This window comes from Rhinoderma darwinii, unplaced genomic scaffold (assembly GCF_050947455.1).
Source record: "Rhinoderma darwinii isolate aRhiDar2 unplaced genomic scaffold, aRhiDar2.hap1 Scaffold_1041, whole genome shotgun sequence".
Classification (NCBI taxonomy): Eukaryota; Metazoa; Chordata; class Amphibia; order Anura; family Rhinodermatidae; genus Rhinoderma; species Rhinoderma darwinii.
Genome location: NW_027461925.1, coordinates 34742 through 62500, shown reverse-complemented (window position 1 = coordinate 62500; position 27759 = coordinate 34742). Strand labels below are relative to the sequence as shown.

The 27759-nt window shown below is 44.8% G+C and overlaps 2 protein-coding genes across 3 annotated transcripts in view; one reads left to right on the top strand and one right to left on the bottom strand.

Moving 5' to 3' along the window:
* Positions 1 to 27759, bottom strand: part of LOC142698901 (ras-related and estrogen-regulated growth inhibitor-like protein) — a 58606-nt gene that overhangs the window by 27805 nt on the left and 3042 nt on the right. Inside the window, exon 3 of one of the 2 annotated variants that reach the window (XM_075847924.1) lies at positions 14357 to 14467. The exons of the other annotated variant lie outside the window; for it this stretch is intronic. The gene's annotated coding sequence lies outside the window, so the exon portion shown is untranslated. The remainder of the gene's footprint in view (positions 1 to 14356; positions 14468 to 27759) is intronic. 2 annotated transcript variants of the gene reach the window in all.
* Positions 15555 to 26340, top strand: LOC142698898 (toll-like receptor 2). The gene is made up of 3 exons (XM_075847922.1): positions 15555 to 15596; positions 20703 to 20835; positions 22811 to 26340. The coding sequence occupies exon 3, from the start codon at positions 22837 to 22839 to the stop codon at positions 25339 to 25341; it is 2505 nt and encodes an 834-aa protein (XP_075704037.1). The 5' UTR covers positions 15555 to 15596; positions 20703 to 20835; positions 22811 to 22836; the 3' UTR covers positions 25342 to 26340.

Here is a 27759-nt window from a genome sequence, read left to right as displayed (position 1 = left end):
GGTCAGCCTTCTGGCCAAAGAACTGAAAGACATTGTGCTGAACAGACCCCCCAGACCTGGACCCCACACCAGCCAAAGCCAAAACATGGAGACATCACTAACAATGAAAAGACCTCAAACTCCACACACCTCACTACACCCAGGAGAAAAACCCCTTTACCCAAGGTCAGACCAACAGAGGCAAAAGCCATGGAGAAAACCCCCTGCCTCACACAGAGACACGCAGAGCAGAGACATGGAGGAAACCCCCTGCCTCACACAGAGACACGCAGAGCAGAGACATGGAGGAAACCCCCTGCCTCACACAGAGACACGCAGAGCAGAGACATGGAGGAAACCCCCTGCCTCACACAGAGACACGCAGAGCAGAGACATGGAGGAAACCCCCTGCCTCACACAGAGACACGCAGAGCAGAGACATGGAGGAAACCCCCTGCCTCACACAGAGACACGCAGAGCAGAGACATGGAGGAAACCCCCTGCCTCACACAGAGACACGCAGAGCAGAGACATGGAGGAAACACCCTGCCTCACACAGAGACACGCAGAGCAGAGACATGGAGGAAACCCCCTGCCTCACACAGAGACACACAGAGCAGAGACATGGAGGAAACCCCCTGCCTCACACAGAGACACACAGAGCAGAGACATGGAAGAAACACCCTGCCTCACACAGATACACGCAGAGCAGAGACATGGAGGAAACCCCCTGCCTCACACAGAGACACGCAGAGCAGAGACATGGAGATGATAAAGACCCTGCTCAGCACTCTATGTAAAAAACTAATGTGACTGTACAACACGAGAACATCTACAACACATCCAACAGTCACATCTCCAGCCCGTCCTACACAGCGCCGCTCATTACAAGGTATATGGACACACAATGACGTCCTTTATAATCAGCAGCTGGAATATTCAAGGCCTCGACGCCTCAGCCTTTGGATGCAAAACTAACGATCCAGACTTCATCCAAAGACTGAAAAATATCGATATACAAATCCTCCTGGAAACATGGACTAGGACAGAGAATGAGTCCCTGGTGCCCACTGGATACAGGGAAATCTCTGTCCCCGCCCTGAAAAATAAACACATCAAGCAGGGTCGGTGTTCAGGAGGAATATTAGTCTGGTACAAGGAGGAGCTCCATGAGCAGATCAAAGCCGTGAAGCGAGGAGACAGCCACATCTGGATAAGAATAGGCAGCTCCATCCTCACCTCTCAGTCTGACATGTATCTCTGCGCAACGTACATCGCACCGCCAGAGTCCCCGTACTCCAACCCAGACAGCTTTGAGATTATACAAAGGGAAGCCGCCCATTTCCAGACCCTGGGCAGCGTTCTCATCTACGGAGACCTCAATGCAAGAACGGGGAGAGATAAAGACTACCTGACCAATGATGGAAACATCTTCATCTTTGGAGCAGAGGCCGACTGTCATAACTCCCTACAGAAAGAGAGAAACAGCTATGACAGCACCGTCAACAAAAGCGGGAAAAAACTACTGAATCTATGTCGAAGCTTAGGACTCCACATACTGAATGGCCGCACCAAGGGAGACTCTTTAGGAAGGTATACACTAAACTCCCATGTAGGCAGCAGTGTAGTAGACTATGCCATCACGGACATGGACCCCGCAAACATTGGCGCACTCATAGTCACTCCACAAACGCACCTGTCAGATCACAACCAATTACTTCTATACATCAAATCCACAACCAAACCATCTGCACAAAAACCACATCAAACCGGCCTCTTCAACCTGCCCTCATCTTATAAATGGTCCAAAACGTCAACTATAAAATATAAAGAGACAATGAACAGACCAGAAGTGCAGGAGATGCTTCACAACCTCTACAACAAGGTGTATGAGACAAGCCCAGGAGGGGTCAATCAGGCCGTAAATGACCTCAATAATATATTCTATACCATGGCAGAGAAGTCTGACCTGAAAAGATGTGACTACAAGAGGCCACAAGAAATACATCCTAACGGTTGGTTTGACCGTGAGTGCAAAGAAGTACGGAAGACCCTAAGAAATGCCTCAAATAAGAAGCACCGAGACCCAAACAACACCGGTCTGAAGGAGGCCTACAGCAACATACAGAGGCAATACAAGACCATCCTCCGAAAGAAAAAACAAAGGCACATCTCCACCAAACTTACCCAACTCCAAGACGCCCTCCATGACAACTCGTTCTGGGAATTATGGAAACACATGGGCAAAAATTGCAAGAAAAACAACCTTCATATTCAAAATGGCAACATCTGGCTCCAATATTTCAGGGACCTCTACAAAGATATCCCGAAAGAAGAACAAAGCCAAGAACAAAAACAAATAATATCAAAATTGAAGGCGATGGAGGAAACACTTAAAGATTCTCAAAACCCCCTGGATACACCAATAACACTGCAAGAAGTAACAGAGAGAACCTCAGACATAAGGTGTAAAAAATCCAGCGGCCTAGACAGAATCTCACCAGAAATGATAAAACACAGCCCGCCAGAAATACAGGCCGCAATAGTCAAACTATTTAATATAGTGCTGAGTGCCGGCTACTTCCCGCAAATCTGGAACCAAGGCCTTATAACACCAATCCACAAGAGTGGGGACAGGTACGACCCGGCCAACTACCGAGGGATATGTGTCAGCAGCAACCTGGGGAAACTGTTCAGCAGCATCCTGAATAAGAGAATCCTCAGCTTCCTCACCCAGCACAATGTCCTCCACCAAAGCCAAGCTGGGCTCATGCCAAACCACCGCACCACTGACCACATCTACACCCTGCGCAGCCTCATCAAGAGCCACGTCCACAATACAAAGCATGGGAAGATTTACGCCTGTTTTGTGGACTTTAAGAAGGCCTTTGACTCAGTGTGGCACCCGGGCCTATTCCTGAAACTGCTGGAGAGCGGAATAGGAGGTAAAACCTATGACGTCATCAGAAGCTCCTACACAGAGAACAGATGCAGCGTGAAGGTGAACGGGAGAAGAACGGCTGATTTCCAGCAGAGCCGAGGAGTCAGACAAGGCCGCAGCCTCAGTCCAACGCTCTTCAACATCTACATCAATGAACTGGCCACAGCTCTGGAATCCTCCTCAGCACCAGGTCTCGCCCTCCATGACACCCAGGTGAAATTCCTGCTGTATGCAGATGACCTTCTGTTACTATCACCAACCGAGAAAGGTCTCCAAGACAACCTGCAAATCCTAGAAAAATTCAGCTCCACGTGGGCACTACCCATCAATGCAAAGAAAACCAACATCATGGTGTTCCAGAAGAGAAACTCAAAATCCCCCAGGCACCCGACCTTCACACTAAATAACGCCACAATCACAGCGACCGACAGGTACACTTACCTGGGCCTAGAAATCAACCAATCAGGAAGCTTTAAACAAGCCATAGAGATTCTGAAACACAAGGCGTGCAAAACCTTCTATGCCATCAGACGAAAACTCTATCATCTCAAACCACCAGTGACGGTCTGGCTGAAAATCTTTGACTCCATCATCTCCCCAATCCTCCTGTATGCCAGTGAAGTCTGGGGTCCGGACACATACCCAGACTGGTCAAGGTGGGATTCCAGCCCAACAGAAATCTTCCACCTAGAATTCTGCAAACACCTTCTCCAAGTCCATCGGAGCACCTCAAATAGTGCCTGTCGGGCAGAACTGGGCAGATTCCCACTACACCTCACAATCCAGAAGAGGGCGCTATAATTCTGGGCCCATCTACACAGCAGCAGGCAAAGTTCCTATCACCATAAAGCCCTGTTACACCAAGGGGTCCCAGGTAAACCAGGCCCCCCAGAACATCTCACCCTGACCCGGCCTGAAGAAAATGTCACCCAGCGCGGCCTCACAAAAGCCGAAATCAAGAAGACAATAAACAAAGGCCAAGAGGAATATATCAGTGACTGGAGGAACGACATAAAGACATCCCAGAAACTGACAATATACCGGAGTCTACAGCGGGAATATAAACTGGCGCCATATCTGGAGAAACTGCCAAACCCCAGAGACAGACAGATCCTGAGCCGCTACAGACTGAGCGCCCACAACCTGCTCATCGAATCCGGGCGCCACAGACAGACCTACAAGCCCAGGGAGAGCCGACTGTGCCAACAGTGCGACCAGGAGGCCGTGGAGGATGAGACCCACTTCCTGCTACACTGCTCCAAATACTCAGCAGTGAGGGACACTCACTTCAGGAGACTCTCTGATCTCTTACCGGACTTCAGCTCCATGGAAGAGGAAGAGAAACTCTACATCCTGCTGGGTGAAGAGGAAACCACAGTGGGCACAGCGGCACAATATGTCACTGCATGCCATAAACTGAGAGAGACATGATATGCCATGGACTTGTATAACCCCAACCCTAGATATGTCCCTATCCCCCAATCCCTCAGTCCCTATCCCTCATTCCCTTACTTCTTACTTGCTTTGGCAATGCTAATATGTATTTGGTCCTGCCAATAAAGCTTCTTTGAATTGAATTGAATTGAATTGAATTGATATGAGATAGATAGATAGATAGATATGAGATAGATAGATAGATAGATAGATAGATAGATAGATAGATAGATAGATAGATAGATAGATAGATAGATAGATAGATAGATAGATATGAGATAGATAGATAGATAGATAGATAGATAGATAGATAGATAGATAGATAGATAGATAGATAGATAGATAGATAGATAGATAGATAGATAGATAGATAGATAGATATGAGATAGATAGATAGATAGATAGATAGATAGATAGATAGATAGATAGATAGATAGATAGATAGATAGATAGATAGATAGATAGATAGATATGAGATAGATAGATAGATAGATATGAGATAGATAGATAGATAGATAGATATGAGATAGATAGATAGATAGATAGATAGATAGATAGATAGATAGATAGATAGATAGATAGATAGATAGATAGATAGATAGATAGATAGATAGATAGATAGATAGATGATAGATAGATAGATGATAGATAGATAGATATGAGATAGATAGATAGATATGAGATAGATAGATAGATAGATAGATAGATAGATAGATAGATAGATAGATAGATAGATAGATAGATAGATAGATGATAGATAGATAGATAGATAGATAGATAGATAGATAGATAGATAGATAGATAGATAGATGATAGATAGATAGATAGATAGATAGATAGATATGAGATAGATAGATAGATAGATAGATAGATAGATAGATAGATAGATAGATAGATAGATAGATAGATAGATAGATAGATAGATAGATATGAGATAGATAGATAGATATGAGATAGATAGATAGATAGATAGATAGATAGATAGATAGATAGATAGATAGATAGATAGATAGATAGATATGAGATAGATAGATATGAGATAGATATGAGATAGATAGATAGATAGATAGATAGATAGATAGATAGATATGAGATAGATAGATAGATAGATATGAGATAGATAGATAGATAGATAGATATGAGATAGATAGATAGATAGATAGATAGATAGATAGATAGATAGATAGATAGATAGATAGATAGATAGATAGATAGATAGATAGATAGATAGATAGATAGATAGATGATAGATAGATAGATGATAGATAGATAGATATGAGATAGATAGATAGATATGAGATAGATAGATAGATAGATAGATAGATAGATAGATAGATAGATAGATAGATAGATAGATAGATAGATAGATAGATAGATAGATAGATAGATAGATGATAGATAGATAGATAGATAGATAGATAGATAGATAGATAGATAGATAGATGATAGATAGATAGATAGATAGATATGAGATAGATAGATAGATAGATAGATAGATAGATAGATAGATAGATAGATAGATAGATAGATAGATAGATAGATAGATAGATAGATAGATAGATATGAGATAGATAGATATGAGATAGATATGAGATAGATAGATAGATAGATAGATAGATAGATAGATAGATAGATAGATAGATAGATAGATAGATAGATAGATAGATAGATAGATAGATAGATAGATAGATAGATAGATAGATATGAGATAGATATGAGATAGATAGATAGATAGATAGATAGATAGATAGATAGATAGATAGATAGATAGATAGATAGATAGATAGATAGATAGATAGATAGATAGATAGATATGAGATAGATAGATAGATATGAGATAGATAGATAGATATGAGATAGATAGATAGATAGATAGATAGATAGATAGATAGATAGATAGAGGAATACATAGGCTTGTATGCTGTGATCACCCCCTGGCAGGTCTGTACCCCACGCCCTCTGTATGTGATGCCAGTTGGTGGGTGAGGGGCTGACGTGTTATATTTGGGGCTGGTTGTCCAGTGTCTTTTCTTTCCGCACTGTATATATTGTGTCTGTAGGTCGGCACTGTCACTATTACATACGAGCTCCAGAGGAAGAACATCCTGAGAGATGGCGCAACTGCCCTACCAGCAATTCTCTTCTCTGAATACATTGTAGCAAACAAGAAGAGGTCATTTCATAGTCTGGATGTAAACAAGAATGTTTTCATTCACTGACAGCAAGCAGATGTGAGTAAATGAAGCATAAAGTCTGCCAGTCTATGACGAGTGGAGCGGCCTTTTAAGGCGTTGCTGGAGGTGAGTGAAGCATGGAGGAGAATTCCTGGAAATAATTCACCTATGACTGGACAATGAGACGCCCCGGAGGTGACCTATTAATAAACAGTCGGCAGAGCGGGCACAGGACCCACAGTGTACCCTGCATGCCCAGGTAATGTACGCAGCAGTCCATGCCCGGCTGACGCCTCGTGTATTGTCCCCATTAGGAGCTTAGCTGCATTGTCTATTGGGGTCTAAAATTCTACTTCTGTCTCCCTCATGCTTTACACTGCAGCTTGGAATTTTCAGATTGGCTGCAGGAAGTTAGTGCATGGAGAAATCATTTCCAATACAGCAGGAACAGAATCATTATAAATTACAAGCAACTAAATCACCTGTGAAAAGGGTCATCAGCAGACTAAGGGGAGGAGCCACAATAAAGGGGAGGAGCCTGAACATTTGGAGCATTGGTCTCTGAATGAGTTGGTAGCATCATTTAAGAGGCTAAGAAAGCAACAAATCTCTGAATCCTGTTAGTTTGTGGCCCACGTTTGACCTATAAGAAGGATGTAATACTAATGTGGGAGGAGCTTCAGGTGAATATAATTATATTACTAATTATATATATTATATTAGTGATGTCAGTAACAGGGGGCGGGGCTGTGACAACCTCTCACACATGATATACAGGCTGTATATAAGATGTGTGGACCTCATGTCTGATCACAGTGTAATTATATTATATATCAGTGATGTCAGTAACAGGGGGCGGGGCTGTGACAACCTCACACACATGATATACAGGCTGGTTGTCAGTAGTAATAGATGAATAGCTGTTACTGTATATAAGATGTGTGGATCTCATGTCTGATCACATGTAATTATATTATATATCAGTGATGTCAGTAACAGGGGGTGGGGCTGTGACAACCTCTCACACATGATATACAGGCTGGTTGTCAGTAGTAATAGATGAATAGCTGTTACTGTATATAAGATGTGTGGATCTCATGTCTGATCACAGTGTAATTATATTATATATCAGTGATGTCAGTAACAGGGGGCGGGGCTGTGACAACCTCTCACACATGATATACGGGCTGGTTGTCAGTAGTAATAGATGAATAGCTGTTACTGTATATAAGATGTGTGGATCTCATGTCTGATCACAGTGTAATTATATTATATATCAGTGATGTCAGTAACAGGGGGTGGGGCTGTGACAACCTCTCACACATGATATACAGGCTGGTTGTCAGTAGTAATAGATGAATAGCTGTTACTGTATATAAGATGTGTGGATCTCATGTCTGATCACAGTGTAATTATATTATATATCAGTGATGTCAGTAACAGGGGGCGGAGCTGTGACAACCTCTCACACATGATATACAGGCTGGTTGTCAGTAGTGATAGATAAATAGCTGTTACTGTATATAAGATGTGTCGATCTCATGTCTGATCATAATGTAATTATATTATATATCAGTGATGTCAGTAACGGGGCGGGGCTGTGACAACCTCTCACACATGATATACAGGCTGGTTGTCAGTAGTAATAGATGAATAGCTGTTACTGTATATAAGATGTGTGGATCTCATGTCTGATCACAGTGTAATTATATTATATATCAGTGATGTCAGTAACAGGGGGCGGGGCTGTGACAACCTCTCACACATGACATACAGGCTGGTTGTCAGTAGTAATAGATGAATAGCTGTTACTGTATATAAGATGTGTGGATCTCATGTCTGATCACATGTAATTATATTATATATCAGGGATGTCAGTAACAGGGGGCGGGGCTGTGACAACCTCTCACAAATGATGTACAGGCTGGTTGTCAGTAGTAATAGATGAATAGCTGTTACTGTATATAAGATGTGTGGATCTCATGTCTGATCACAATGTAATTATATTATATATCAGTGATGTCAGTAACAGGGGGCGGGGCTGTGACAACCTCTCACACATGATATACAGGCTGGTTGTCAGTAGTAATAGATGAATAGCTGTTCCTGTATATAAGATGTGTGGATCTCATGTCTGATCACAGTGTAATTATATTATATATCAGTGATGTCAGTAACAGGGGGCGGGGCTGTGACAACCTCTCACACATGATATACAGGCTGGTTGTCAGTAGTAATAGATGAATAGCTGTGACTGTATATAAGATGTGTGGATCTCATGTCTGATCACAGTGTAATTATATTATATATCAGTGATGTCAGTAACAGGGGGCGGGGCTGTGACAACCTCTCACACATGATATACAGGCTGGTTGTCAATAGTAATAGATGAATAGCTGTTACTGTATATAAGATGTGTGGATCTCATGTCTGATCACATGTAATTATATTATATATCAGTGATGTCAGTAACAGGGGGCGGAGCTGTGACAACCTCTCACACATGGTATACAGGCTGGTTGTCAGTAGTAATAGATGAATAGCTGTCACTGTATATAAGATGTGTGGATCTCATGTCTGATCACATGTAATTATATTATATATTAGTGATGTCAGTAACAGGGGGCGGAGCTGTGACAACCTCTCACACATGATATACAGGCTGGTTGTCAGTAGTAATAGATGAATAGCTGTGACTGTATATAAGATGTGTGGATCTCATGTCTGATCACAGTGTAATTATATTATATATCAGTGATGTCAGTAACAGGGGGCGGGGCTGTGACAACCTCTCACACATGATATACAGGCTGGTTGTCAGTAGTAATAGATGAATAGCTGTGACTGTATATAAGATGTGTGGATCTCATGTCTGATCACAGTGTAATTATATTATATATCAGTGATGTCAGTAACAGGGGGCGGAGCTGTGACAACCTCTCACACATGATATACAGGCCGGTTGTCAGTAGTAATAGATGAATAGCTGTTACTGTATATAAGATGTGTGGATCTCATGTCTGATCACAATGTAATTATATTATATATCAGTGATGTCAGTAACAGGGGGCGGGGCTGTGACAACCTCTCACACATGATATACAGGCTGGTTGTCAGTAGTAATAGATGAATAGCTGTTACTGTATATAAGATGTGTGGATCTCATGTCTGATCACAATGTAATTATATTATATATCAGTGATGTCAGTAACAGGGGGCGGGGCTGTGACAACCTCTCACACATGATATACAGGCTGGTTGTCAGTAGTAATAGATGAATAGCTGTTACTGTATATAAGGTGTGTGGATCTCATGTCTGATCACATGTAATTATATTATATATCAGTGATGTCAGTAACAGGGGGCGGGGCTGTGACAACCTCTCACACATGATATACAGGCTGGTTGTCAGTAGTAATAGATGAATAGCTGTCACTGTATATAAGATGTGTGGATCTCATGTCTGATCACAATGTAATTATATTATATATCAGTGATGTCAGTAACAGGGGGCGGGGCTGTGACAACCTCTCTCACATGATATACAGGCTGGTTGTCAGTAGTGATAGATGAATAGCTGTTACTGTATATAAGATGTGTGGATCTCATGTCTGATCACAGTGTAATTATATTATATATCAGTGATGTCAGTAACAGGGGGCGGGGCTGTGACAACCTCTCTCACATGATATACAGGCTGGTTGTCAGTAGTGATAGATGAATAGCTGTTACTGTATATAAGATGTGTGGATCTCATGTCTGATCACAGTGTAATTATATTATATATCAGTGATGTCAGTAACAGGGGGCGGGGCTGTGACAACCTCTCTCACATGATATACAGGCTGGTTGTCAGTAGTGATAGATGAATAGCTGTTACTGTATATAAGATGTGTGGATCTCATGTCTGATCACAGTGTAATTATATTATATATCAGTGATGTCAGTAACAGGGGGCGGGGCTGTGACAACCTCTCACACATGATATACAGGCTGGTTGTCAGTAGTAATAGATGAATAGCTGTTACTGTATATAAGATGTGTGGATCTCATGTCTGATCACAATGTAATTATATTATATATCAGTGATGTCAGTAACAGGGGGCGGGGCTGTGACAACCTCTCACACATGATATACAGGCTGGTTGTCAGTAGTAATAGATGAATAGCTGTGACTGTATATAAGATGTGTGGATCTTATGTCTGATCACAGTGTAATTATATTATATATCAGTGATGTCAGTAACAGGGGCGGAGCTGTGACAACCTCTCACACATGATATACAGGCTGGTTGTCAGTAGTAATAGATGAATAGCTGTTACTGTATATAAGATGTGTGGATCTCATGTCTGATCACAATGTAATTATATTATATATCAGTGATGTCAGTAACAGGGGGCGGGGCTGTGACAACCTCTCACACATGATATACAGGCTGGTTGTCAGTAGTGATAGATGAATAGCTGTTACTGTATATAAGATGTGTGGATCTCATGTCTGATCACATGTAATTATATTATATATCAGTGATGTCAGTAACAGGGGGCGGGGCTGTGACAACCTCTCACACATGATATACAGGCTGGTTGTCAGTGGTAATAGATGAATAGCTGTTACTGTATATAAGATGTGTGGATCTCATATCTGATCACATGTAATTATATTATATATCAGTGATGTCAGTAACAGGGGGCGGGGCTGTGACAACCTCTCACACATGATATACAGGCTGGTTGTCAGTAGTAATAGATGAATAGCTGTGACTGTATATAAGATGTGTGGATCTCATGTCTGATCACAGTGTAATTATATTATATATCAGTGATGTCAGTAACAGGGGGCGGGGCTGTGACAACCTCACACATGATATACAGGCTGGTTGTCAGTAGTAATAGATGAATAGCTGTTACTGTATATAAGATGTGTGGATCTCATGTCTGATCACAGTGTAATTATATTATATATCAGTGATGTCAGTAACAGGGGGCGGAGCTGTGACAACCTCTCACACATGATATACAGGCTGGTTGTCAGTAGTAATAGATGAATAGCTGTGACTGTATATAAGATGTGTGGATCTCATGTCTGATCACATGTAATTATATTATATATCAGTGATGTCAGTAACAGGGGGCGGAGCTGTGACAACCTCTCACACATGATATACAGACTGGTTGTCAGTAGTAATAGATGAATAGCTGTTACTGTATATAAGATGTGTGGATCTCATGTCTGATCACAGTGTAATTATATTATATATCAGTGATGTCAGTAACAGGGGGCGGGGCTGTGACAACCTCTCACACATGATATACAGGCTGGTTGTCAGTAGTAATAGATGAATAGCTGTTACTGTATATAAGATGTGTGGATCTCATGTCTGATCACATGTAATTATATTATATATCAGTGATGTCAGTAACAGGGGGCGGGGCTGTGACAACCTCTCACACATGGTATACAGGCTGGTTGTCAGTAGTGATAGATGAATAGCTGTTACTGTATATAAGATGTGTGGATCTCATGTCTGATCACAGTGTAATTATATTATATATCAGTGATGTCAGTAACAGGGGGCGGGGCTGTGACAACCTCTCACACATGATATACGGGCTGGTTGTCAGTAGTAATAGATGAATAGCTGTTACTGTATATAAGATGTGTGGATCTCATGTCTGATCACAGTGTAATTATATTATATATCAGTGATGTCAGTAACAGGGGGCGGAGCTGTGACAACCTCTCACACATGATATACAGGCTGGTTGTCAGTAGTAATAGATGAATAGCTGTTACTGTATATAAGATGTGTGGATCTCATGTCTGATCACAGTGTAATTATATTATATATCAGTGATGTCAGTAACAGGGGGCGGGGCTGTGACAACCTCTCACACATGATATACAGGCTGGTGTCAGTAGTAATAGATGAATAGCTGTTACTGTATATAAGATGTGTGGATCTCATGTCTGATCACAATGTAATTATATTATATATCAGTGATGTCAGTAACAGGGGGCGGGGCTGTGACAACCTCTCACACATGATATACAGGCTGGTTGTCAGTAGTAATAGATGAATAGCTGTTACTGTATATAAGATGTGTGGATCTTATGTCTGATCACAGTGTAATTATATTATATATCAGTGATGTCAGTAACAGGGGCGGAGCTGTGACAACCTCTCACACATGATATACAGGCTGGTTGTCAGTAGTAATAGATGAATAGCTGTTACTGTATATAAGATGTGTGGATCTCATGTCTGATCACAATGTAATTATATTATATATCAGTGATGTCAGTAACAGGGGGCGGGGCTGTGACAACCTCTCACACATGATATACAGGCTGGTTGTCAGTAGTGATAGATGAATAGCTGTTACTGTATATAAGATGTGTGGATCTCATGTCTGATCACATGTAATTATATTATATATCAGTGATGTCAGTAACAGGGGGAGGGGCTGTGACAACCTCTCACACATGATATACAGGCTGGTTGTCAGTAGTAATAGATGAATAGCTGTTACTGTATATAAGATGTGTGGATCTCATGTCTGATCACAATGTAATTATATTATATATCAGTGATGTCAGTACCAGGGGGCGGGGCTGTGACAACCTCTCACACATGATATACAGGCTGGTTGTCAGTAGTAATAGATGAATAGCTGTTACTGTATATAAGATGTGTGGATCTCATGTCTGATCACAGTGTAATTATATTATATATCAGTGATGTCAGTAACGGGGGGCGGGGCTGTGACAACCTCTCACACATGATATACAGGCTGGTTGTCAGTAGTAATAGATGAATAGCTGTTACTGTATATAAGATGTGTGGATCTCATGTCTGATCACAGTGTAATTATATTATATATCAGTGATGTCAGTAACAGGGGGCGGGGCTGTGACAACCTCTCACACATGATATACAGGCTGGTTGTCAGTAGTAATAGATGAATAGCTGTTACTGTATATAAGATGTGTGGATCTCATGTCTGATCACATGTAATTATATTATATATCAGTGATGTCAGTAACAGGGGGCGGGGCTGTGACAACCTCTCACACATGGTATACAGGCTGGTTGTCAGTAGTGATAGATGAATAGCTGTTACTGTATATAAGATGTGTGGATCTCATGTCTGATCACAGTGTAATTATATTATATATCAGTGATGTCAGTAACAGGGGGCGGGGCTGTGACAACCTCTCACACATGATATACGGGCTGGTTGTCAGTAGTAATAGATGAATAGCTGTTACTGTATATAAGATGTGTGGATCTCATGTCTGATCACAGTGTAATTATATTATATATCAGTGATGTCAGTAACAGGGGGCGGGGCTGTGACAACCTCTCACACATGATATACAGGCTGGTTGTCAGTAGTGATAGATGAATAGCTGTTACTGTATATAAGATGTGTGGATCTCATGTCTGATCACAGTGTAATTATATTATATATCAGTGATGTCAGTAACAGGGGGCGGGGCTGTGACAACCTCTCACACGTGATATACAGGCTGGTTGTCAGTAGTAATAGATGAATAGCTGTTACTGTATATAAGATGTGTGGATCTCATGTCTGATCACAATGTAATTATATTATATATCAGTGATGTCAGTAACAGGGGGCGGGGCTGTGACAACCTCTCACACATTTTATACAGGCTGGTTGTCAGTAGTGATAGATGAATAGCCGGTGCTGTAGTATACGGTAACATAGTGGCTGCAGCGGTAACACTGGGTAGACATTACAATGTTTTAGATAATATATTTCGGGTGGAGTTGTTATTATTATGTGACCGTCTCCTCACATTCCGTGGTGATCACTCGCAGGTCAGTGATTCTGCTTTACTGTAGATCATTGATTTACTCTGTGTGGGGGCTGATGAGAGTGTTCTCCAAAATCCAATGTACTCAATGCCCTAGAGAAAGGGAGAGCAGAGTGCTGTATCACACATGATAGGATTAGATACACAGCTCAGCAGACAGTATCACACATGATAGGATTAGATACACTGCTCAGCAGACAGTATCACACATGATAGGATTAGATACACAGCTCAGCAGACAGTATCACACATGATAGGATTAGATACACTGCTCAGCAGACAGTATCACACATGATAGGATTAGATACACTGCTCAGTAGACAGTATCACCATAATAGGATTAGATACACAGCTCAGCAGACAGTATCACATATGATAGGATTAGATACACGGCTCAGCAGCCAGTATCACACATGATAGGATTAGATACACGGCTCAGCACACAGTATCACACATGATTGGATTAGATACACATCTCAGCACACAGTATCACACATGATAGGATTAGATACACAGCTCAGCAGGCTGTATCACACATGATAGGATTAGATACACAGCTCAGCAGACAGTATCACACATGATAGGATTAGATACACAGCTCAGCAGACAGTATCACACATGATAGGATTAGATACACAGATCAGCAGACAGTATCACACATGATAGGATTAGATACACAGCTCAGCAGACAGTATCACACATGATAGGATTAGATACACGGCTCAGCACACAGTATCACACATGATAGGATTAGATACACGGCTCAGCAGATAGCATCACACATGATAGGATTAGATACACAGCTCAGCAGGCAGTATCACACATGATAGGATTAGATACACAGCTCAGCAGACAGTATCACACACGATAGGATTAGATACACAGCTCAGCAGACAGTATCACACATGATAGGATTAGATACACGGCTCAGCACACAGTATCACACATGATAGGATTAGATACACGGCTCAGCACACAGTATCACACATGATAGGATTAGATACACGGCTCAGCACACAGTATCACACATGATAGGATTAGATACACGGCTCAGCACATTGCCCCTGGAAGCTGTTATTAGGAGGCTGTGACATTACATGATGGGGAGGGTAGTGAGTGGCAATGATAGGGTTACTTGTGCTGGGAGGATGGGAGTGACACACCTCCTGCTCGGGGGCTGCAGATCAGTGAGGATGTGTTGTGGGGAGATCTGCAGCTTTGGGTGAGTGTCCTCCGGTGTGGGGGTCCTCCGGTGTGGGTGTGAGGGTTCTCCGTTGTGAGGATCCTCCGGTGTGGGGGTAAGGGTCCTCTGGTGTCAGTGTTAGGGTCCTCCGGTGTGGGTGTGAGTGTCCTCCGGTGTGGGTGTGAGGGTCCTCTGGTGTGGGGGTCCCCCGGTGTGGGTGTCCTCCGGTGTAGGTGTGGGGGTCCTCCGGTGTGGGGGTAAGGGTCCTCCGGAGTGGGGGTGAGGGTCCTCCGTCGTGGGGGGCCCTCCGGTGTGGAGGTGAGGGTCCTCTGGTGTGAGTGTCCTACGGTGTGGGTGTGAGGGTCCTCCGGTGTGGGTGTGAGGGTTCTCCGTTGTGAGGGTCCTCTGGTGTGGGTGTCCTCTGGTGTGGGGGTCCTCCGGTGTGGGTGTGACGGTCCTCCGGTGTGGGGGTCCTCCGGTGTGAGGATCCTCCGGTGTGGGTGTGAGGGTCCTCTGATGTGGGGGTGAGGGTCCTCTGGTGTGGGTGTGAGGGTCCTCTGGTGTGGGGGTCCTCCGGTGTGGGTGTGAGGGTCCTCCGGTGTGAGGGTCCTCCGGTGTGGGGGCGAGGGTCCTCTGGTGTGGGTGTGGGTGTCCTCTGGTGTGGGGGTGAGGGTCCTCTGGTGTGAGTGTCCTCCGGTGTGGAGGTGAGGGTCCTCCGGTGTGGGTGTGAGGGTCCTCCGGTGTGGGGGTCCTCCGGTGTGGGTGTGAGGGACCTCCGGTGTGGGTGTGAGGGTCCTCCGGTGTGGGTGTGAGGGTCCTCTGGTGTGGGTGTGAGGGTCCTCTGGTGTGGGTGTGGGTGTCCTCCGGTGTGGGTGTGAGGGTCCTCTGGTGTGGGTGTGAGGGTCCTCTGGTGTGGGTGTGGGTGTCCTCCGGTGTGGGTGTGAGGGTCCTCCGGTGTGCGGGTGAGGGTCCTCCGGTGTGAGGGTCCTCCGGTGTGGGGGTGAGTACATGGCTGATCAGGTGACTTTCTTCTTGTGATGTTTACATCCGGCGGCTGTCTGGACTTTGCAGGGATGCTGGGAGTTGTAGTTGTGCAGTAGTCGCAGTGATATCTCTGTAGATCCTACAATCAGATTATAATCTCCCGGACGTTATAGGTGTATAATGGGTGAGACGTGACATCACCGCGTCCTTCGTGTATCGTACACATATAACAAGTGGCCTCCGGGTCCTGTAGAGGTCTCAGCACAGCCTCCAGTCCTCGCTGGCTTGTAATAGTCTTATAATGTCCAGTACTATACAGCGCCCCCCTCTGTACCACATTATATTGCGCGGTCCCTCTTGTGCCCCCGTCCAGGTCCTGACTCCATAAGAGCTCTGAAGGTTCCTGTGGTATCTGGCACGAGATGTTATCAGTGGTTCATCAGTGTTATTCACTTCAGCCGTCAGTGGTATTACGTTACGGCGGATCGGTGTATTATATAAGATCATAAATGGTAACGTCACCGCAATCCTCAAAACTGTTGAGAAACGTTCTGGAAAATACTTTGAGTCCTCACCTGCACGTGCGCCGTATTTGTACGCCATCTGGCTGCCATTTTTAATCTACTACAAAATTGACGTCCAGCCGACGATTGGTCAAAGTAATTTTTAGCAAAATCTGTGCAATATTTTACGGAGTTGGCACATGCCGCGTATTGACGGCGCCGTTTTCGCTGTTGTCTTTCTCGTGTTATTCTTTAAGCAGCGGAGGGGATGCGGTGACGGGCGCCTGCGATTATTATAGCGGTATATCAGGATCTCCGCCGTGCCCATATCCAAATATTGCATTGACACCTTCAATGTTCCGCGAGCGCCGCGTGCGGTCATGTGACTTTGTCGCCGTTCAGGATACGTTCCTCTATTTTCTCCTCACCTGGCCGCAGCTTCCCGTAAAGTTTCCTAAACCTGAATTGTGGTCATACATTTCTCGTATACATTACGCCGGGTTTACACCGCCATATTTCTGTGCAGCGTTTGGATGACCTAAAACGGCGCCAAAAACCGTAGAAGCTGCCCGTGGATATTTTTCAAGGACTCCTAATATTAATCCCGTGTCTATGGGGGCGGCTCGATCCTCCTCAGAGTCTTAAAGCGGAGAAACATTATTGTTTCCAGAGATAAGCGGCGCCAGACCCGCTGATCTCCACCAATGATATTACTACCGGTCAATACGTAACAATGGTCGACCCCCCCCCCCTCTCCTTACTTGTTTATGGTATTCTCCTTTATTCCGATCAAACTTGACCACCCCCCCCTTGCATTACCAAGGACATTTGTCACCCAGGATGGCAGGACGGCTGTGTGAGCGCGTATGCAACCACAGTGCCCGCGTACAGCTGCAGTCCGTTTTGCGGCACGTCGTTCCTGTACGCCGGTCGCTAGGCCGCCATTATATGTGTTATGTGGCGGGGGGACAACAACTTCTGCTTCGTTTTCTGGTTGACAAGCCGGCATTTCAAGTCTATGGTTTGTTTGTCACCCTGGAAGTCTCCTGAGGCCGTGTCACTCGCTGCTTTGTCACCACTCGGAATACCTCTGTATGATTCCTACCACAGAGGAAGAGGTTAATCCCCGGAGGCGCCGCTGAGTCACCGCCGCTGAGGGCCGGAGTCTTGTGGGTTCCATGTATTAGGTGGTGAACGCTTCAGATTCTTCTGACTTTGACTCAACTTAGTCCGAAGAAGAAGGCGAATGTTCCACGTAAAGTCACCAGAACGATCGCACCCGACCAACCGCGAAGATTTACAGGACGCGTCTTCTGCACGAATGGCGGTTATTAACAACATATTACACTGTTTATAGTTGGGGAAAAAAGGTGTTATGTCTGAGGTTGGAATTATAGAAAGAATGGAAAGATCCTGTAATTACACATCAAGTCATATTACTATTTATAGAGGTGAGTAACAGGGGGCGGGGCTGTGACAACCTCTCACACATGATATACAGGCTGGTTGTCAGTAGTAATAGATGAATAGCTGTTACTGTATATAAGATGTGTGGATCTCATGTCTGATCACAATGTAATTATATTATATATCAGTGATGTCAGTAACAGGGGGCGGAGCTGTGACAACCTCTCACACGTGATATACAGGCTGGTTGTCAGTAGTAATAGATGAATAGCTGTGACTGTATATAAGATGTGTGGATCTCATGTCTGATCACATGTAATTATATTATATATCAGTGGTGTCAGTAACAGGAGGCGGGGCTGTGACAACCTCTCACACATGATATACAGGCTGGTTGTCAGTAGTAATAGATGAATAGCTGTGACTGTATATAAGATGTGTGGATCTCATGTCTGATCACATGTAATTATATTATATATCAGTGATGTCAGTAACAGTGGGCGGGTCTGTGACAACCTCTCACACCTTATATGCAGGCTGGTTGTCAGTAGTAATAGATGAATAGCTGTCACTGTATATAAGATGTGTGGATCTCATGTCTGATCACAGTGTAATTATATTATATATCAGTGATGTCAGTAACAGGGGGCGGGGCTGTGACAACCTCTCACACATGATATACAGGCTGGTTGTCAGTAGTAATAGATGAATAGCTGTCACTGTAGATAAGATGTGTGGATCTCATGTCTGATCACATGTAATTATATTATATATCAGTGATGTCAGTAACAGGGGCGGGGCTGTGACAACCTCTCACACATGATATACAGGCAGGTTGTCAGTAGTAATAGATGAATAGCTGTTACTGTATATAAGATGTGTGGATCTCATGTCTGATCACAGTGTAATTATATTATATATCAGTGATGTCAGTAACAGGGGGCGGGGCTGTGACAACCTCTCACACATGATATACAGGCTGGTTGTCAGTAGTAATAGATGAATAGCTGTTACTGTATATAAGATGTGTGGATCTCATGTCTGATCACATGTAATTATATTATATATCAGTGATGTCAGTAACAGGGGGCGGAGCTGTGACAACCTCTCACACATGATATACAGGCTGGTGTCACTAGTAATAGATGAATAGCTGTTACTGTACATAAGATGTGTGGATCTCATGTCTGATTACAATGTAATTATATTATATATCAGTGATGTCAGTAACAGGGGGCGGAGCTGTGACAACCTCTCACACGTGATATACAGGCTGGTTGTCAGTAGTAATAGATGAATAGCTGTGACTGTATATAAGATGTGTGGATCTCATGTCTGATCACATGTAATTATATTATATATCAGTGGTGTCAGTAACAGGAGGCGGGGCTGTGACAACCTCTCACAGATGATATACAGGCAGGTTGTCAGTAGTAATAGATGAATAGCTGTGACTGTATATAAGATGTGTGGATCTCATGTCTGATCACAGTGTAATTATATTATATATCAGTGATGTCAGTAACAGTGGGCGGGTCTGTGACAACCTCTCACACCTTATATGCAGGCTGGTTGTCAGTAGTAATAGATGAATAGCTGTTACTGTATATAAGATGTGTGGATCTCATGTCTGATCACATGTAATTATATTATATATCAGTGATGTCAGTAACAGGGGGCGTGGCTGTGACAACCGCTCACACATGATATACAGGCTGGTTGTCAGTAGTAATAGATGAATAGCTGTCACTGTATATAAGATGTGTGGATCTCATGTCTGATCACAGTGTAATTATATTATATATCAGTGATGTCAGTAACAGGGGGCGGGGCTGTGACAACCTCTCACACATGATATACAGGCTGGTTGTCAGTAGTAATAGATGAATAGCTGTCACTGTATATAAGATGTGTGGATCTCATGTCTGATCACAGTGTAATTATATTATATATCAGTGATGTCAGTAACAGGGGGCGGGGCTGTGACAACCTCTCACACATGATATACAGGCTGGTGGTCAGTAACAGGGGGCGGGGCTGTGACAACCTCTCACACATGATATACAGGCATGATCTATTGGATCCAATCAGATTCCAGCTTTAATGCTTTCAGTGTGTATAATGAGGGCTGTCATGTGATGCGTTGCTATGGGTTACCTCTCTATCGTTTAGATTTGTGGGGCCGGTCTACAGGTTATTGAACGTCGTATGATCTGGACTCTGATTGGCTGACACCTTCTCTCATTCTCAGTTTTAGGTATAGAGTTCTGGATTGCGATGGAAGTTCCAGATTTCACAACACAAAAAAACTGGAAATAAACGGCGGGTCATGTTATTCTACGTCCTTCCCTGGCGCCTGTGGGACCCACAATGAGTTCTGAGAGGTAAATGTCGTTTTCTGTCAGATCATGTGGGAAATGTAATAGAGAATTGCTAGTAATACACTCCCAAATGTGCCGGCCAAAGGGTCCCCATGACGAGCGCCGGCCAAAGGGTCCCCATGATAAGCGGCGATCAATGATCTGTCTTGTTGATCGGCGCTCGTTTACACGGCCTATGTAAGAGGAACCTAGGAGGATTTGGAGCTGTCCCTCAGACTGTCGGTATTGGGGAGACCACTCCTGCCCTCTAGATCTCCATACCACCTATAAAGACACCATTTTGGTGGGTTATTGGCCCACGCCGGCCCCTCCCCAGACTCCTTCACAGCAGACAGACTCATTGCAGACAGTAATCCTAGTGAGAGGCTCCCCTGATCTCTGTAAGCAGCCGCTGATCCCTCATGGGCCGCGGCGCTGCACACAGAGAAGTCTTTATTTACCGTGGCTGGAGTCCCACATCCTGGAAAACAATCGTGGATTACACAGTAACCCCTCCAGAGCAGATAAGCGGCACATTCCTGCCCCCCTGGAGAGCTCTGGTCTCCTGCCCAAAAACCACAAGTCAATAGTATTTACCAGGAGACGGCGGGGGAGGGGGAGCTGAACTGGGTCAGGCATTTGCCAGCTAGGTGATAAAACTAGGAGCAGAGATGCAATACCACACACAACCTGTGGACAGGTGTGGCGCTGTTTTTAGTAGAAAGACATATATTTAAATTCTGGACAACCCCTTTAACCCCTCAATGACCAGCTGAGTTTTTTTCGTTATTGATACACATCAGACAGTATCATACATGATCGGATTAGATACACAGCTCAGCAGACAGTATCACACATGATAGGATTAGATACACAGCTCAGCAGACAGTATCACACATGATAGGATTAGATACATGGCTCAGCAGACGGTATCACACATGATAGGATTAGATACACAGCAGACAGTATCACACATGATAGGATTAGATACACAGCTCAGCAGACAGTATCACACATGATAGGATTAGATACATGGCTCAGCAGACGGTATCACACAGGATAGGATTAGATACACAGCTCAGCAGGCAGTATCACACATGACAGGATTAGATACACGGCTCAGCAGACAGTATCACACATGATAGGATTAGATACACAGCTCAGCAGACAGTATCACACATGATAGGATTAGATACACAGCTCAGCAGACAGTATCACACATGATAGGATTAGATACACGGCTCAGCAGACAGTATCACACATGATAGGATTAGATACACAGCTCAGCAGACAGTATCACACATGATAGGATTAGATACACAGCTCAGCAGACAGTATCATACATGATCGGATTAGATACACAGCTCAGCAGACAGTATCACACATGATAGGATTAGATACAGTGGCTCAGCAGACAGTATCATACATGATCGGATTAGATACACAGCTCAGCAGACAGTATCACACATGATAGGATTAGATACACAGCTCAGCAGACAGTATCACACATGATAGGATTAGATACACAGCTCAGCAGACAGTATCACACATGATAGGATTAGATACACAGCTCAGCAGACAGTATCACACATGATAGGATTAGATACACAGCAGACAGTATCACACATGATAGGATTAGAGACACAGCTCAGTAGACAGTATCACACATGATAGGATTAGATACACGGCTCAGCAGACAGTATCACACATGATAGGATTAGATACAGACTCAGCAGACAGTATCACACATGATAGGATTAGATACACAGCTCAGCAGACAGTATCACACATGATAGGATTAGATACACTGCTCAGCAGACAGTATCACACATGATGGGATTAGATACAGCAGACAGTATCACACATGATGGGATTAGATACACGGCTCAGCAGACAGTATCACACATGATGGGATTAGATACACGGCTCAGGTAGAAATGATGTTATATAATGATTTGTGCACAGATAAGTAATTCTCCCTTTCCCCTCTTTGGATTAGTGATAGAAGACTCGGAGGACCTCGCTATGTGTCACTGTGTTGGGCGCCCGCTGTTGCTTCTCATCTTTCTCTTCGGTGCAGTGACGTTGTGTGGGTCGGTTTGTGACATTAGACCAGATGGGAAACATGTCCACTGTAAAGGGAAAAACCTGGGTTATGTCCCTCAGGACATGTCGGAGGACCTGGAATATCTGGACTTGTCCTATAACACGCTCACAGAAGTGAGACCCGGCATGTTCTCCCACTACCCCAACCTACAGACCCTAAACCTCAGCTTCAATAACATTTCCCGCATAGAGAACGGATCATTCGAGGTCAACCTCCTCCTGAGGAACCTCAGCTTGTTCAACAACTCCCTCATGGAGATCCCAATTTCATCCCTGGAACCTCTGAAGGGCTTGCAGATCCTCGAGTTGTCCAATAACTTCTACAAGTGCCCCACCCTCGGGGCAAACTTCAGCAAATTAGTAAATTTACAAGATTTATCCATCGGGGGGTCTCTAGTTTCTAGTGTTCATAGACGCGACTTTGCCGCCCTCCGGAATATCAGTCTGAAGAAGTTCTCTTTGAAGACCAAGTCAAGTTTGGACCATTATGAACCAGGGGCGTTCTCGGAGCTGAACACGGAGGCCTTATGGTTGGACGTAGCCCTGGACAAGAATCCCGATTTGCTAACCGATATGTTAAAGGACCTGAATGGGAAAAACTTGGCCACTCTCCGTTTCCGAAACTTGTTTGAGTTTTCTTATTACGAAGGTCTCAAGGACATCTTCTCCTTCTTGCCGGCCATTGACGTGAGAAATCTGGTCTTCTACAGAGGAAAATTTAACGAGAATCTTCTCCGTCTGGTCTTGCAGAACACTCAGATATCCAATCTCAAAAACCTTTTACTGCTGTCCGTGGATTTTGCTCGTTCCCCCAACGTCAACCGGACGGACGTGGCCATCGATAACCTGGTTCTGGAGAACTTGGTCATAAAGGACGTCACTAACCCAGATATCCTCAGGTTTGACTGGACCTTCACGTGGTTCAGGAAAGTCACCCACCTGAGCATCATCAACGTCAACTTCAACTTTGTCCCCTGTGACGCTTGGGGTGAAATGGCGAATGTCGTCACGTTAAACATATCGGAAAACCGTCTGTTTGCCAAGTACCTGTTCAACTTATTGTGTCAGCAGAACGTGCTGCCCAACATCGAGACCTTCAATGTCAGCCATAATCAGATCCATAGTCTGAGGACCATCTCGTTGTTGACGGCTGGTTGGCTGAAGCTCACCCAACTGGACCTGGCCAATAATTTCATCGGGAGCTACAACGAGTCGTGTGAGTGGAAAAACAGCATCAAAATCCTGGTCTTAATGGACAATAAGCTGACGGTGGACGTGTTTCGGTGCCTGCCCCTAACACTGGAATATCTGGACATGTCGAATTCCCAACTGGAACGTCTAAACATGAGTTATTTCGACCAAGCCACCAACCTGACGCAACTCATTCTCAGAAACAATAAACTCAAGTTCATACCAACCGGCTGGCACAACCCCAACCTCCAAGTCCTGGCCCTCGAAGGGAACTCATTCGGGGTTATCGAAGAAGGATCTTTCCAAACCTTGGTCCAACTGAGAGAGTTGACTGCCGGGAACAATCCTTATCATTGTACGTGTGACCTCAACGCCTTCATCACCGAGACCCTCAATAAGGAGTCCTTTTCTCTTTCGGACTGGCCGGACGACTACTACTGCTATCATCCACCATCCCTATTGGACACCAGGATTGAATTCTTCAGCCCGGGGAAGCTGGAGTGTGACGTCCGCTTGGTGGTGGCGGTCTCCGCCTCGGCGACCGCTTTCGTACTCCTGGTCAGCATGTTGCTTTGCTATAGATTTGATGTCCCGTGGTATTTGAGGGCAACGTGTCAGATAATTCGAGCCAAATACCGGTCCGAGGACGGTCAGAATAGGCGAGACTACGCCTATCACACCTTCATCTCCTATAGCTACTCGGACGCGGATTGGGTAAGAGGAGTGTTACTGCCTCGTCTGGAGAACTCCGACCCTCCGTATAGGGTTTGCATTCATGAACGGGACTTCCTTCCGGGGAAATGGATTATCGACAACATCATAGAGAACATCGAGAACAGCCGGAAGATCATCTTCGTGTTGTCTCACAACTTCGTCAACAGCGAGTGGTGTAACTACGAGCTGTACTTCGCCCACCAGAGGGCCATCGGCCACGCCTTTGAAGACGTCATTCTGGTGGTCAAGGAGAACATCAGTATGGAGGACCTGCCCAAAAAGTTCTGCCGGCTGAGAAAAATGCTAAGTACTAAAACGTATCTCGAGTGGCCTTTGGAGGAGAACCGGCAGTCGTTCTTTTGGGTCCAACTCAAGAACATCCTTGGTAAAGCCAGCAGAAGTCTTTCGGGACAGGACAACGTATCGGTGAATGAGACGGTTGATGTGGGTGTAGACGATAATTCAGAGGAACTTGTAACTAAGACCGCAAAGAGTAACTCAAACCTGCCCGGTAGCTGAAGCCGGACGATGGGCCGTTACCGTTGGCGTTATTTATTGAGCTCTAATCCTGTCACATCCAGAGCTGAATTCACAATACTGCTGTCTTCCTGTTAGCTCTCAGGCTGCAGGACCTCCCGTCTTACTGCTGCCACTGCTGATTCAATCTCTGTAAAGAACATGTTCTATTGAGGTGGGGGGAAAAAAAGGATCACAACGCAGTCCAGCTCTGAAGGGGTCCACTATTGTGAATGCAGCTCCGGATGTGACTGGAGTATTTTTCAAAGATGAAGCCTATAACTTGCTGGTGAAAAGTTACCTCGGAGGCTGACCAGTCTCCCGTATATAATGTGAATTAACCCTTTAGTCTATAGGTGGATTATCATCATAGCATGTATCAGCCCGTGGTCCTCCAGCTGCTGTATAACTATACGGGTCAATATGGCTGTATTCGAAAAATCGGATTAATAACGCCGGCAGAGATGGGGTCTGACAGTCTGGTTGCTAGGGACACACTGCCTAACAACAGACTAAGGACAGGCTGCCTTTGATTGACCCTTAATCCCAAGACAGAACTGTCTGAGCGGAGGTCAAAAAGGGGGAGGCGGCTCCTCAAGACTCCGCCCACATTTTCCTCTTTCTGCCGTATTAATCAGATTTTTCTATAAGTAGCTGGAGGAGCTTCGTTACGCCGGACGAGCTGATTGGTGGCGATTCTAAACCTTTACAGTAAGTGGTCAAAGTCGACCAATGAAGTATGAAAGTGCAGTTTTATCTGTTTGTAGGAAAGCTGAGTGACCCCCCGGCTTTCCCAGACTCCTGAATGGCAAAATTGCCTAGTTAGTTACACCGTGATACCTTGTTAATTACTATGTATCAATTCTTTTTTGGCGTTTAGGGCTTTGGGAAAGCTGGGTGGTAATCCCTGTACTGGCGGCCGTATCCGTGGTCACCCAGCTTTCTAGGCTGAATAGACTTTTTAGCGCTTGCGAGGAGAAGAGGACGGAAGGATTTCTAGGTCCTGGGGACTTGTAGAAGTGTTGATCATATGATTGACGCGACTGATCCCACGTATTATTAGGTGTCAGACGGTCGGATGAGCCACTGCCCCCCCTCCCCCGTATATATCCAGTGTTACAGTACGGTGATATGAAGGGCACAGCGTTATACATGATGTATATAAGATCTGCTGTTACATGTATGCAATTATATTTATCTTTTATAAATAATGAGAAAAATCTTTTTTTTTTGTTGGTTGGTAATTTGGCTTCTCCATATATTTCACAGCATATGAGAAGAACTCATGGCCTGCAGAATTGACTAGCTGGGTCTGCCCCCTACGATCAATTAGCCAGGTCTGCCCTGTATGATCAACTAGCTAGGTCTACCCCATAGGATCGGTCAGCCAGATCTGCCCCGTACGATTAGTCTGAAATGTTTGGTCAATTATCCAGGTCTGCCCTGTATTATCAGTCTTTCCTGTACGATCGACTAGCCGGGTCTGCCCCCCTACGATCGACTGGCCGGGTCTGCCCCCCTACGATCGACTGGCCGGGTCTGCCCCCCTACGATCGACTGGCCGGGTCTGCCCCTCTACGATCGACTGGCCTGGTCTGCCCTCCTACGATCGACTGGCCGGGTCTGCCCCCCTACGATCGACTGGCAGGGTCTGCCCCCCTACGATCGACTGGCCGGGTCTGCCCCCCTACGATCGACTGGCCGGGTCTGCCCCCCTACGATCGACTGGCCGGGTCTGCCCCCCTACGATCGACTGGCCGGGTCTGCCCCCCTACGATCGACTGGCAGGGTCTGCCCCCCTACGATCGACTGGCAGGGTCTGCCCCCCTACGATCGACTGGCCGGGTCTGCCCCCCTACGATCGACTGGCCGGGTCTGCCCTGTATGATCAACTAGCCGGGTTTGCCCCATAGGATCAGTCAGCCAGATCTGACCCGTACGATTAGTCTGAACTGTTTGATCAATTATCCAGGTCTGCCCTGTATGATTGGCTAGCTGGGTCTGCCCTCCTACGATCGGTTAGCCGGGTCTGCTCTGGATCCAATTGTTATTAGGTTGTCAGAGGCTGCACTGGGTTGTCAGGCCCCGCCTCCTCCTTGTGATATATATATATATATATACACAGCCTCCATGAATCCTGGGACGTGGCAGGCCGCCACACGTTATGATCAGAGAAGAGGCTACGTGACAGGTTTTGCTGGTACATTTGAGGTCTGTCACACATCATTGATATTGACCGCTCAGGGCAGACACGTCGATCTTGTGAGACTTCTCATGTCTGTTCTCCTTCCTCTCCTTATTCTGTTTCTAGGACTAGACCCTGTATACAGGGGGGGGGGGGTTCTTACTGGTCTCTGCCGGCATCTGTGCCCGTTTTATTAGCACAATCCATGGCAGGACCAAGGAGCGGGGATACGGCCG

Bases quoted from the DNA above. Each gene is read 5' to 3' on its own strand.
- LOC142698898 (XM_075847922.1), top strand. From the start codon at position 22,837: ATGTGTCACTGTGTTGGGCGCCCGCTGTTGCTTCTCATCTTTCTCTTC.